This window comes from Nelumbo lutea, chromosome 4, assembly GCF_056320005.1.
Source record: "Nelumbo lutea isolate HS-2025 chromosome 4, American lotus-T2T, whole genome shotgun sequence".
NCBI classification, from domain to species: domain Eukaryota; kingdom Viridiplantae; phylum Streptophyta; class Magnoliopsida; order Proteales; family Nelumbonaceae; genus Nelumbo; species Nelumbo lutea.
The window spans coordinates 60,243,038-60,256,975 of record NC_142687.1 but is presented as its reverse complement, the minus strand read 5'-3'; the positions used below and the strand labels follow the sequence as shown (position 1 = coordinate 60,256,975).

Sequence of the window (13,938 nt, the reverse complement as noted above, 5' to 3'; positions counted from 1 at the left end):
ATAATAAAATCTTAAGGGACCATTAACACAGACCCAACTACCTTAGATTTTTTAGATGCAGTAACTCAGAAACACCATGCACCATAGCATGATAATTTGTTATGGCACTAGGCCGCTACAACAGACTGCCTCTTACTACTACACATTACAAGATCCCTAATCACAAATTTGCAATAATTGGGAGTGGACCTTTTATCATCCATACAACTAACTCAGTCTACATCAATATAAGCTTCCAGTTAAAGATGTTCATGTGAGTTCTTCAAATAATAGAGAATATGGTCATCTGCCTCTAAGTGTGGAACTAGGAACATCGATGGACTCCAAAAGTTTGATACCCTATTCAGCTTTGAATTCGATAATCCCCGGTTTGGATGTTAGAACTTGCATCCAGTTATTAATCAGATTGATGCAGATTTAATCCCATCTGATCTGATTAAAATTCAAGTCCAATAAAAGTTATTATTTATGTATATGTGTAGTATAATTATGTATATATATTATATAATTATATAAAGTTTATATAATTGATAATTGGATGTGGATTTGTATGTAGTTGGATCCATTTTGAATCTAATCTGATTACAGCACTATGTGGAACTTTGTATTGATGCATATTGGGTTATCAAACTATTATATGATTATATCTAGTCTCATGCACAAATAGAGCAATTAACCCACAAACATCTAAAAGCTTTTTTTTCACTAATATGTTATCCCTCATTGTCATTAATCTTGCTTTAGAATCTATAAGAGTATCTACTAGCTTCACTCAAAGCTTACCTATATCCTTCAACAAGCTTAAAACATATTTTCCTAACAAATGAAGATTCTCCTCTTATATCGAGCAGCCTTGATACTCAAGAAATACTTCAGGTAACTAGGGTCCTTAATTTCAAACACTGATGTGCTAGAATGTACTTCAACTTGCAAAATTTAGGCTGTTTATTCCTTGATCACTCTATTATATCTACAAATATAAATTAGTGAAGTTAGAAAATCCTCAATTCACTTGATAAACAATATATGATTAGAATGAGACTATTTAAAACCAAACTTTTGAACAACATTGCTGAACCTTTCAAAAAGGAGAAGCAATCTGTAGCAAGCTGAAGGGTAGAAGGGCTAGGAGCAGAGCAAAGGACTAGGGTTGAAGTATTAATGACTGATTTTAAGCGCTCGTAATTTAACAATGGATATAACACTAAACAGAATGGAATGGCAAGATAAGATTTGTGTGGCTCAACCCATAAAGTTTGGACAAGGTTGGATGATGGTGATGATGATGATTGTTCAAACTTTCAAACCAAGCTTGAAATTGCTATTTCAACAGGGTAGTAAAAATTGAAAAACAAAACTTCAAATATCCCCCAAAATATGGTGATCCTGATGCTCATAACTTCTTTTCTCATGTTTCTCAACTTACCACTTGACTCATGACCTAAATCATATGGTTTCTAGGATTTGAGCTTGTAGAAGAGAACAAATACAGCAGATGAGAGGCTCTGATACCAATTTGAGCTCAGAAATATATTTGATAAAATATAGAAACAGAAGAAAAGAAGATAGATATGAGAGAACAAAGTAGATAAGAGAAGAAACTCTACAAGAAAAGAAAACTATATTGAAGCCGTCAGTTGTTCTTGTATTTGTAAGTCTAGATACATTATTAATTGTTAAAAAACCTATTTACCCCTCATAAGTTGTCAGAAATCTGAAAAAGACACAGCCTACCATGAATCAGACAAAACATACCTCCCAAAACTACCAATAAACATAAATTATTCTCTTTTCAATACACATAGGCTGAAATGGGTGCACACTCATCAATATATAAAGGGAATATAATTAGTTACTCGCCTAGCTGGACATATGGTTGGGACAAGGCTTAGATGATAATTATGATGATGAATTAGTTACTTGCCTCCATTAGGATGTTTATATCTATACTCCTTTCCTATCTGGTTGCATAGGTGATGGTCCTAATGAACCTCTAAAATGCCTAAGCAGTTGCATAGTTGATGCCTAGGTGATGTTTTAATTACACTGGTTGAATTACTGATCAATAAAAGGTAAACCCACATTGGTTGAATCATGATTTTATATAAAATAGTTAAACTAAAATAAAAAGAAGCGCAGAAGATATGTAGAACTAAGAAGAGTGGGGGAAAGATGAAAGAAATACAGAAAAGCTAAAAGTGTCATTTCTTGAATTTATTAGAGTTCTGTTGACAGAGTTGGTTGTGATTGTTTGAGTAAAAGGAAGAAAAAGAAAGAAAGTAACAAAAAGAAATTATTGAACTCAATGATCCACATTTCCATTTTGAGGCCTTATTCAAAAATGGACTACAGGAAACCTTGAAATCATCTCATGGTATCATAGATGAAATAATGTTATTTATTTATTTTTTATCAATAAGTAATGTTTTTTATTCCCAATACCAAATTAGTTTGGCTTGGCATAAAAGAACTATATAAAGAACAGATTCCCACAACTGTTTTTGATGTTGATCCTTTCAAAATTTAGGCCAAATTTTCTGATTCATTTGGTTGAATGGAATATCTATTAGCATTTGCATTGCTAGGTGATTTCCAATATGATTTGTCACTTGTCTGTTTGTTGTTTTAATTGCTCCTCATACACATGATTTGATTCTGGATTTGTGTTTCTTTATCAATTGTAATTTGTAAATCTTGCTTTATCTTCTAGACTACCTACTGCTAGGAATGATAATGGATTTTTTTTTGGCATTGGTTACTGTCAATAAAAGTTATCCAGCTTTGCTACTAAAGTAGGCTATAATTTGAAGAACCATATCCACCCCCCACGATGAGTTGGCAGTATTGGAAATTACAAGTAAGGAAACTTAATACTTGCATATTTATTCCCCCAATAAAGTTGAACTTTTGCCACTTACTAGCAATTTAATAAACAGTCAAAATTAGCTGATGCAAAACAGTTGAAAAAGGGCCTTGTTGAATATTTGGAGTTACAATTTGTTACCTAGATCTCTGACCTGCCTAGTATCTCAATATTTTTTTCAATTATTTTTTCTGAGCTTGTGAATGTATTTAATGTCACTTCTCATTAGGAACGTCACTTGACTGACTTACCTGGCTCTAGTTGTTGTACAACCTGGTTAGACTCTCCCATCCCTGTGACATATTTCTCAGGTCTGGGTTGGGAATTACTGCATTAGCTAAGTGCATGTCTGGAATACATTAGATCAAAGCTGTCTATCCTATTCAGTGTTTTCTGTTCTATTATTGATCATTATATTCAGTTTTATCAATCTCTGAAAGATGATGATGTAGTGTTCCCACCATGAACTTAATTATTATCTCTATTTCTTTCAGGCTGAGGATAACATTATCAATCTTCCATTAGCAAATGGTTGGGGTGAAAAACATCAACTCTATGTCAAGTGGAAACACAATGAAGCTAAAGTATCTTTCATTATATACAGTGCTTCCTTTATTATATTGTTTTTTCATGCTAATATATACTAATTCCAATTTCCTACCTATTTATACCATGCTTGCCACTATTATTTAATCAGTTCATCTTGTCATTTCTTTGAATCCTTTTAGTTTTTATTATGTATTGAAGTTTTTTGAAGCAACATGGGACCTTTTTAATCTTCCAAAGGGAAAGAAACCAATGGGTTGTTGAAAGGGATGAGAGATCCATCATATGGATGGCCGAACCCTGTAGGAAGGTTGGGCGAAATTTCAAAAATTTATTTCTCTCTCCCATGTGGGAATCACATTCCCTATTTCAGAAAATTGCATTTTCAATGATCAATCTTGAAACCAAACCGGACCAGATCTGAAACCAAAAGGGAGTAGAGGAATATACCTAATACTGAGTAATAGTAAAGCCCCAATGAAGGTGTTCACACCCAAGGAGAAGACCAAAGACTGCTTCCATCGAAGATGACACGGTGTGAGGCGAAGCAGAATCAATAGGACGGCTCTTCAGCAAGAACCGAATTCTTCAACAAGAATATGATGGAGGGCTGGTGAGCACGATTTCAGATTGCTTCTTCTAGCAAAAGGCAATATCAAGAACCGTTCTTGATCACTCCCACTAGTGGAGATCGAACTGGGTAGGAGCGGAAAGAGCAGGAAAGAAAAGAGCACAAGACAAGAGCAGTCAAACTTTATTATCTCTCTTTGTAATTCAGCGGACTGTAAGTGTGTTTTGAGGTCCGCCCTACTCTTCTATTTATAGCCTTAAAGAGAGGATCTCCTAATCCCATTAGGAGTTTCCTAATCCGAATCTTTTATTTGGATTTGGACTCTCTTTAAGAGATAAGGATAATTCATTATCTTATCTATAGATAAAGATCAGCCTTTCTAAACAAATTAGAAATTTCTTGACCCAAATCTTTATTTGGATCTAGACTCTTTAAATGGATAGGGATAATCCCTTATCCTATCTGTTGATCCAAATCCCAGAACCGCCCCCTATTTAATTAATCTTATTAAGCCAGTTCGAATTGGACTTTAGGCCCATTAAGTCTATGAGCTCACTTAACCTCTTAATTTGTTGCCTAGTTGGCTATCCTTGTATGGCGTGGGACCCAAACATTGATCTACACATCAGCCACATGGGTTCAGCCCAACCTTTATTACTAGGCCTGGCCAAATTCACTGTATGAGACAGTGAAGCCCTGAGTCCACCATGGGCTCTTAATGGACCCAAAATTTACACTAAATGGTCATTGGGTCAAGCTACCTTATAAAAACCCAAGGACTGTGGGCAGATGCAAGATTAACCCATCAGGTATTACCCTCAATGGTCTTAAACTTAACCTCTCAACCCATAATGATCAAACACTGCCTAACAAGAGAGGACCTCTCCCTCGACTGCAAGGAATAATGTTGCACTCTCTACTCACATTGATCCTGGGAATTAAAACCTTTTTGAAACCATAATATATATATATATATATATATATATATATGTATATCTCTATATAAATATATTTTACAAAAACAAATTTCAACGGTTGAAATCGACTGCCACCAGTTTTAGGTTTCCATCAGAGAGAGTGCATCCCCGATCATTCACTTTGTCCGACAAAGGGGCTGATCCTGTCACTATGATCATGTACTCAGATGAATTCTCGGACTGTCCCAACATACACAGGTTTTGACCCCCTCTAAGGATCTCACTGATTGGCATATCAAAGACAGGCCACTCCAACACATAGTGTAGTATCATAATCGAGTATAGGGGTCAGGTGTAATATTTCGGTTTTGCCCATCTATTTCCAAGGTCCAGGGCAATACTGGAATTTGGTCCAATTTAGGGTTTCAAGAAAACCCACACTACATGTACCTTAGGTCTCACCCTGGCAGCTGAGACAAACCACCCCAACCAACTTGGCGGCACATCAGTGTCAGCCTTAGCAGGATAAATCTCCCCAGATCTATTCAACGGCTGTGGAGATTCTAAACTAACATGACTCTCATATGTGTCCAGTTTAAGGGTATTACACAGAAACACACCATAATAACATGAATCAAATATGTACTTTATTCATTTACAATAAATGTCATAATGTACATCATTCTGATTAGAGCTAAGGGCATACACTATCTAACAGCTCCCACTTGCACTTAGGTCCAATTGGGTATAAGCTGGAGTTCCATGCTTTCCACGTGTTTCTCAAACACTTTCTGTGTCAGTGGCTTAGTCAATGGGTCTGCTACATTTTCCACTGATGCTACCTTTTGAATCAGGATGTCTCATCTTCCAACTATCTCCCACAGTACATGGTACTTCCTCTCGATGTGCTTTGACTTCGAGTGGGCTTGTGGCTCCTTAGCCTGAGCAATGGCTCTAGTGTTGTCACACAACAATGGAATGGGTGATCTGCTAGATGGAACTACTCCTAATTCCTGAATGAACTTCTTCATCCACACGGCTTCTTTGGCAGCTTCACTTGTGGCAATGTATTCGGCTTCAGTTGTGGAATCCGCTGTGGACCCCTGTTTGTTGCTTTTCCAGTAAACAGCACACGATCCTATCGTGAAAATATAACTAGATGTAGACTTTCTATCATCTGGATCTGACTGGAAATCGGCATCAGTTTACCCCTGATCTGTAGTGAACTGCCATCGAATACCAGACAAACTCTTTTGTCCTCCGAAGGTATTTTAGTATGTTTTTCACAGTAGTCCAATGCTCCTGCCCTGGGTTAGATTGGTATCTGCTTACCACACTCACTACTTGAGAAATGTCAGGACGAGTTCACAGCATGGCATACATGATGCTCCCCTACGGCTGATGCATAGGGAACCTTTTTCATGCCTTCAATCTCTTCGGGAGTCTTGGGAGACATACCCTTGGAGAGAGTGACTACATGCCTAAAAGGAATGTTTCCTTTATTGGAATTCCCCATGCTATATCTTTTGATTATTTTGTCAATGTAAACAGACTGGGATAATCCTATTATTCTCTTCGATCTATCTCTATAGAGTCAAAGACCCAATATGTACAAGGTTTCTCCAAGATCTTTCATGGAGAATTGCTGTGAAAGCCATACTTTCACCGTAGTTAACATTCCTACATCATTACCAATGAGTAGAATGCCATCTACATACAGAACCAAGAACGTAACCTTATCCCCACTGGTTTTCCTATAAACACAGGGCTCATCCGGATTTTGCTCAAAGTCAAACTGTTTGACAGTAGAGTCAAACCGGATGTTCCAACTCCTAGAAGCTTGCTTAAGTCCATATATGGATCGGTTGAGTTTACATACCATGTGTTCCTAACCTGCAGTTATGAAACCTTGCGGTTGCTGCATATAGATATCTTCAGTAGCATCTCCATTTAGGAACGTGGTTTTGACATCCATTTGCCAAATCTTGTAGTCATGGTATACTGCTACAGCTAGCAGGATCCTAATGGATTTAAGCATGGCCATGGGTGAAAAGGTTTGTTCATAATCGATTCCTTTTCTGAGTATACCCTTTTGCCACAAGACGAGCTTTGTAGGTCTCAACCTTACCATTGGGGCCCTTCTTCCTCTTATAGATCAATTTGCAACCAATTATTTTTACCCCAAGGGGTGGATCTACTAGAGTCCAGACTCCATTCATCTCCATTGAATCAATCTCTTCTCTCATGGCATCTACCCACTTCAAGGAATTTATGTCCAACATAGCTTCCGTATAAGTCACGGGATCTTCCTCACTGGTCGTGGCTTCCACCAAGTAACTTTCTTGGTCATAGCCGTAACGAACTAGAGGTCTGGAATCTCGGGTAGATCACATAGGTTGGTTATTAACTGGAGCTTGTGAGACATCTCCCACTACCCCTGAGCTCTCCTCATCAAGAACAACTTCTTGACGATGATTGTTCAGGATGTAATCTTCCTCAAAGAAATGGGCATTTCGACTACAGAACACCTTCTGTTCTCCTGGGGCATAGAATAAATACCCTACAGAGCCTTTTGGGTAACCTACAAATAGGTAACATCTGGTCTTGGATTCCAATTTGTCAGCACTTGTTCTTTTATCATGTGTCGGGCAACCCCAAATCTTCAGGTGTCTCACACTTGGTTTCTTGTTGGTCCAAAGCTCATAGGGAGTCTTCGGAACGGATTTGGTTGGAACCCGGTTTAGCACATATATCGCAGTCTCTAATGCGTAACCCCAAAAGGATGTAGGTAATTCCGAGTGTAGGAGAAGTGATCGGACCATATCCAATAAAGTTTGGTTCCTCCTTTCTGATACACCGTTTAATTGTGGTGTAGCAGGAGGGGCTAATTGTGATACTATCCCATTTTCCTTTAAGTAGTCCCTGAATTCGTCAGAGAGATATTCGCCTCCTCGATCTGATCGAAGGGCCTTAATAAGTCTCCCCAACTGTTTCTCGACCTCTTGCCTGAACTCTTTGAACTTTTCAAAGGATTCGGACTTGTGTCTCATTAGGTACACGTAACCATACCGAGAGTGATCATCGGTGAATGTTGTTGTATGGATGGCCGAACCCTACAGGAAGGTTGGGCGAAATTTCAAAAATTTCTCTCTCATGTGGGAATCACATTCCCTATTTTAAAAAACTGCATTTTCAAGGATAAATCTTGAAACCAAACCGTACTAGATCTAAACCAAAAGGGAGTAAAGGGATATACCTGATACGGAGTAATAGTAAACCCCCAATGAAGGTGTTCACGCCCAAGGAGAAGACCAAAGACTACTTCCATCGAAGATGACACGGTGTGAGGTGAAGCAGAATCAGCAGGACGGCTCTTTAGCAAGAACCGAATTCTTCAACAAGAATATGATGGAGGGCTGGTGAGCACGACTTCAGATTGCCTCTTCTAGCAAAAGGCAATATCAAGAACTGTTCTTGATCACTCCCACCGGTGGAGATCGAATTGGGTAGGGGCGGCAAGAGCAGGAAAGAAAAGAGCAGAAGACAAGAGCAGTCAAATTGTATTGTCTCTCTCTGTAATTCAGCAGACTGTAAGTGTATTTTGAGGTCCGCCCTGCTCTCCTATTTATAGCCTTAAAGAGAGGATCTCCTAATCCCTTTAGGAGTTTTCTAATCCAAATCTTTTATTTGGATCTTGACTCTCTTTAAGAGATAAGGATAATCCCTTATCTTATCTGCAGATAAAGATCTGCCGTTCTAATCAATTTAGGAGTTTCCTGATCCAAATCTTTATTTGGATCTGGACTCTTTAAATGGATAGGGATAATCCCTTATCCTATATGCTGATCCAAATCCCAGAACCGCCCCCTATTTAATTAATCTTATTAAGCCAGTTCGTATTGGGCTTTAGGCCCATTAAGTCTATGTGCTCACTTAACCTCTTAATCTGTTGCCTAGTTGGCTATCCTTGTATGGTGTGGGACCCAAACATTGATCTACACATCAGCCACATGGGTTCAGCCTAGCCTTTGTTACAAGACCTGGTCGAATTCACTGTAGGAGATAGTGAACCCCTGAGTCCACCATGGGCTCTTAATGGGCCCAACATTTACACTAAATGGTCATTGGGTCAAGCTACCTTATAAAAACCCAAGGACTGTGGGCAGATACAAGATTAGCCCATCAGGTATTACCCTCAATGGTCTTAAACTTAACCTCTCAACCCATAATGATCAAACACTGCCCGACAAGAGAGGACATCTACCTCGGCTGCAAGGAAAAGTGCTGCACTCTCTACTCATATGGATCCCGGGAATTAAAACCTTTTGCAAACCTTTTTGAAACCATAATATATATAAATAAATAAATAAATAAATAAATAAATAAATAAATATATATATATATGTGTGTGTGTGTGTGTGTGTGTGTGTGTGTGTGTGTATCTCTATATAAATATATTTTGCAAAAACAAATTTCAACGGTTGAAATCGACTGTTGACATTTTTAGGTTTCCATCAGAGGGAGTGCATCCCTGACCATTCACTTTGTCCGACAAAGGGGCTGATCCTGTCACTACGATCACCCACTCAGATGAATTCTCGGATTGTCCCAACATACCCAGCTTTTGACCCCCTCTAAGGATCTCACTGATTGGCATATCAAATATAGCCTAATCCGACACCTTGCGTAGTATCATAATCGAGTCTCGGGTTCAGGTGTAACATTCCGGTTTTGCCCATCTATCTCCATGGTCCAGGGTATTACTGGAATTCTGGTCCGGTTCAGGGTTTCAAGAAAACCCATATTGCATATACCTCAGGTCTCACCCTGCTAGCTGAGACAAGCCACGCCAACAAACTTGGCGGCACATCAGTATTGGCCTTGGCAGGATAAATCTCCCCAGATCTATCCAACAGCTGTGAAGATTCTAAATTAACACAACTCTCATATATGTCCAGTTTAAGGGTATTACACAGAAACACACCATAATAACATGAATCAAATATGTATTTTATTCATTTACAATAAATGTCATAATGTACATAATTCTGATTGGAGCTAAGGGCATACACTGTCTAACAGTTGTAAGTGGGTATTTACAGTAAAACATCGAACTTAAGGATCTATTGAAAGGTGTGAGGAAAGACCGGTGGCAAAGGGATTCTCTCAAACACATGGTGTGGATTATAGTGAGATTTTTGCTCCCGTTGTCAGGATGAATTCTGTCTTGTTATCTCTAGCATCAACTATTCATGGCCTCTTCATCAGTTAGATGTGAAGATTGCCCATTTGAACAATGACCTTGTTGGAGCCGACAGTACAACGGTATTTTTGTCCTTTGTCTATCTAATTGAGAGTGAATAGTATGTTTTGTTTAAGTTTAAGTTGTGTCCCATACTTAATGAGGGACAATACTGTCTTTTGTAATTCAGTTTATACAATATAAATAAAAAGTGGGTCGACAGGGAGAGATGACTTTTTCTCTTCTAGACTGAACCCTTCTCTTTCTCTCTTTCTTCTTCTTCTTCTTCTTCTTCTTCTTCTTCTTCATACTTCGGACCTAGAACTGAATAGGATTAACCAACCTATTCACATCGTATCAAAGCAATAAGAAGCCAGTTACGATTTTTAATCTTTCATCGCTTTCCGTCATCCTACGATCACCATATCAGATATATATATATATATATATATATTTTTTTTTTCTGAATGACTCTTAGACAGAGTGGAAATTTGGTAAAGGGCCAAAAAGGAGTGGTGGTTTTTTGTTGTTGGAGGTAAATATGCCTCTAGTTGTGGTGGTGGTGTACTAAATACCCTCTACTTGATGATACGAAGAGGGCTGGTTGTGGACCAGTGTGAACAGAAATTTCTATTCGGACAATAGTGGACTGCGGCTGCTTCCTTTTGGTCTGGATTTCATTTATGTGGTAGTGTGGATTGGTAGGTATGCATATGAACCTCTTTTCCTTCTGTTTATACTTGGATATATGAGTTGAAAGTAGGGATTTCGGGTGCTGAATTCATGAAAACAACAGTGTGGTCATAATTATATTTTGTTGTGTAGTGTGTGGTGTGGTGCTGAATAATAGAGAATGTCTCCTTTGTTTTAATAGTGATTTCTTTGTGAAGTGAGGTGAATCAGTTAGGATGGCATCAACTAGAGATGGTAGTGACAATAAGGCAGGTGTTATGATTTCTCCTAATTACTTAAATGTTCAAATGACCTCTATTAAGTTAAATGAGAGAACTGTGCCATGGGCCAAATCTGTGGAGGTGTTTTTAAGAGCCAAGAAAAAGCTGAAACATGTGAGAGAGGAGAAAGCCCCCTCTGATTCTCTAGGGTTTAGTGATTGGGACAGGAGGATGCACAGATTATGGCCTGGTTGTGAAATAGCATGGAAACTAAAATTAGTGTAAAATTTATGTTTCTGGATACAACTAAGGAAATCTGGGACCATGCTAAGAAACTTTATTCCAGCCAAGATAATAACACTAGAGTATATCAGCTTTACCAAGAGTACTTTAATCTAAAGCAAGGTAACCAAATCTTGGAAGAATACTATGTAAGCATGAAAAATTTCTGTAATGAGATTAATGTATATCATCCTCTGACCCTAGATGTTCAAGTTCAACAACAACAGTGAGAGCAACTTGATGTAACAAGGTTTCTAGTGGGTCTAAAGGCTGAATATGAACCTGTTCGAGCACAAATACTAGGAGGATCTGCTCTCCCCTCTCTTGAAGAAGTGTTTGCCTGTCTTAAGAGGATTTCTATTGATTCTACAGAGTCTTCCTCTCTCTCGGACATATCTGGTTTTGTGGTGATTAGAGGGAGAGGTTGTGGAAATAGAGTTGGTGGAAGTGGTGGCCGTGGGCTTCCATGAAACCTAGGTGCTCCTATGTTTAATTGTTCTAGTGGCCGTAGTGGAGGTCGAGAGTCGGGGGAGGTTGTGGTAGAGGAAGAAATAATGGAACTAGAAAATGCACATACTATTGATTATAGGGACATACTGTTAATTTCTATTATGATTTACATGGTCCACCCAATACTTGGGCTAATCATGTTGTGACTAGTAGTAGTGGTACAGTTAGTGAAAACCAGTAGACTAATCAGACTCCTTCCACATCTACTGGTGCTTCTGGGAAGGAAATGGTGAGTATATCACGTGAGGTATATGAGAAGTTCCTTCAGACATCCTCTTAGCAGAATGCAGCTACTCTTGCCCATTTAGGTATGGTTTGCTTGGCTTCCAAACCCTCACACTAGATCATTGACTCTAGAGCCTCGGATCATATGTTTAGGACTCTAGATATATTTTCTTCATTTTCCCCATCTTCTACTTCCCAAACAGTTACTCTTGCTAATGGTTCTACCTCCCCCATCTGTGGTGTTGGTGATGTTGATCTGACCTCCTTATCCTTATCCTCTATTTTGTATGTACCTAAGTTCCCTTTTAATCTTATGTCTGCTAGTAGACTAACCAAGTCACTTAATTGTTCTATAACCTTTTATCCCTCTTCTTGTGTGTTTCAGGATCTCAAGACGGGGATGAAGATTGGTGGAGGGCATGAAGCAAGTGGGTTGTATTACTTTGATGGTGGCCCGCCAGTATCCTTTCAGTCATCTCTTACTCCTCTCCAATGACATTATAGACTTGGTCATCCATCTCTCAAGGCTCTGAAGTTGCTTGTTTTGTCCTTAAGTTATCTTCCACCATTGGATTGTGAGTCGTGTCGGTTTGGGAAACACCATAAAGTTTCTTTTAGTCCAAGAGTTGATAGTTGTGTCTTGACTCCTTTTTCTTTAGTTCATTCAGATGTTTGGGGTCCAAATAAAGTGGTGTCATACAATGGTTATAAGTATTTTGTAATTTTTGTTGATGACTTTTCAAGGATGACATGGCTCTATCTTATGAAAGATCGAAGTGAATTATTCTCTATTTTTCAAAAATTTTATGCTGAAATACGTACCCAATTTGGAGTTCATGTTAAAATTCTTCACTCGGATAATGCAAAAGAATACACCTCAACACCATTTTAGGAATACTTAGAGAACCATGGGATAATTCATCAAACTTCTTTCTCTTATACCTCACAACAGAATGGAGTGGCTGAATGGAAAAATTGACACTTACTTGAAACCGCTCGGTCCATTATGATTGATATGAATATCCCAAAGCGTTTTAGGAGTGATGTTGTCCTAACATTATGTTTCCTCATCAGTTAGATGCTCATGTCCATTCTTGGAAGTCAGTCACCTTTCTCAGTCTTGTTCCTTACTCTTTCTCCATTCCTTCTTACTCCTAGAGTCTTTGGTTGTGTTTGCTTTGTTCAGAATTTAGGACCTGGTTTAGACAAGTTAGATGTGTGTGCTACCAAATGCATCTTCCTTGGATATTCCAAAACCCAAAAAGGGTATAAGTGTTATAACCCTAGATCTCATCGGCCCTTTGTGTGTTTGAGTCGGTTCCATTTTTCTCAAGTACTGAGGTTCCTTCTCCTGCTCCTATGGTTCCACTTCCTATTCCAGTTGAGGACCCCCTTCTCGTGGTTCCTGTTCCATCCCCACCTTCTCCAGTGTAGGCTAATACTGAAAGGCCACCAATAACACAAGTGTATACTCATAGAAGAGCACCAACCCCTCCTCCAGTTCAGACCTTGTTGACAGATCCTATGGTTGCACCTCCTCCTTTTGACCTTGATCTTCTTATTGCATTGCGGAAAGATAAACGTAGTTGTACATCTCGTCCTATTTCTTATTATGTTTCGGTTGCTCACATTTCTGCTTCCCATCGCCATTTTATATCTTTGCTATTCTCTATTTCCACTCTTAAGACTGTCCAGGAATCCCTTACCTTTCTAGGGTGGTGACAAGCAGTGGAAGAGGAATTATCTACTTTACAACACAATCACACGTGGGAACTTACTACACTCCCGATAAGCATGTTGTTGGGTGTAAGTGGGTCTACACAGTGAGGTATCTTCCAGATGGTAGTGTGGAATGATTAAAGGCCAGGTTAGTAGCTAAGGGCTATTCT

General features: G+C 38.7%; 1 protein-coding gene across 6 annotated transcripts in view; it reads left to right on the top strand.

Moving 5' to 3' along the window:
* The window catches only part of LOC148860818 (uncharacterized), a 45,332-nt gene that overhangs the window by 21,009 nt on the left and 10,385 nt on the right, over positions 1 to 13,938 (top strand). For all 6 annotated transcript variants that reach the window (XM_088985217.1, XM_088985218.1, XM_088985215.1 and 3 more), the window contains one exon: positions 3,358 to 3,447. In XM_088985217.1, coding sequence (XP_088841343.1) covers positions 3,358 to 3,447 — 90 coding nt within the window. The remainder of the gene's footprint in view (positions 1 to 3,357; positions 3,448 to 13,938) is intronic.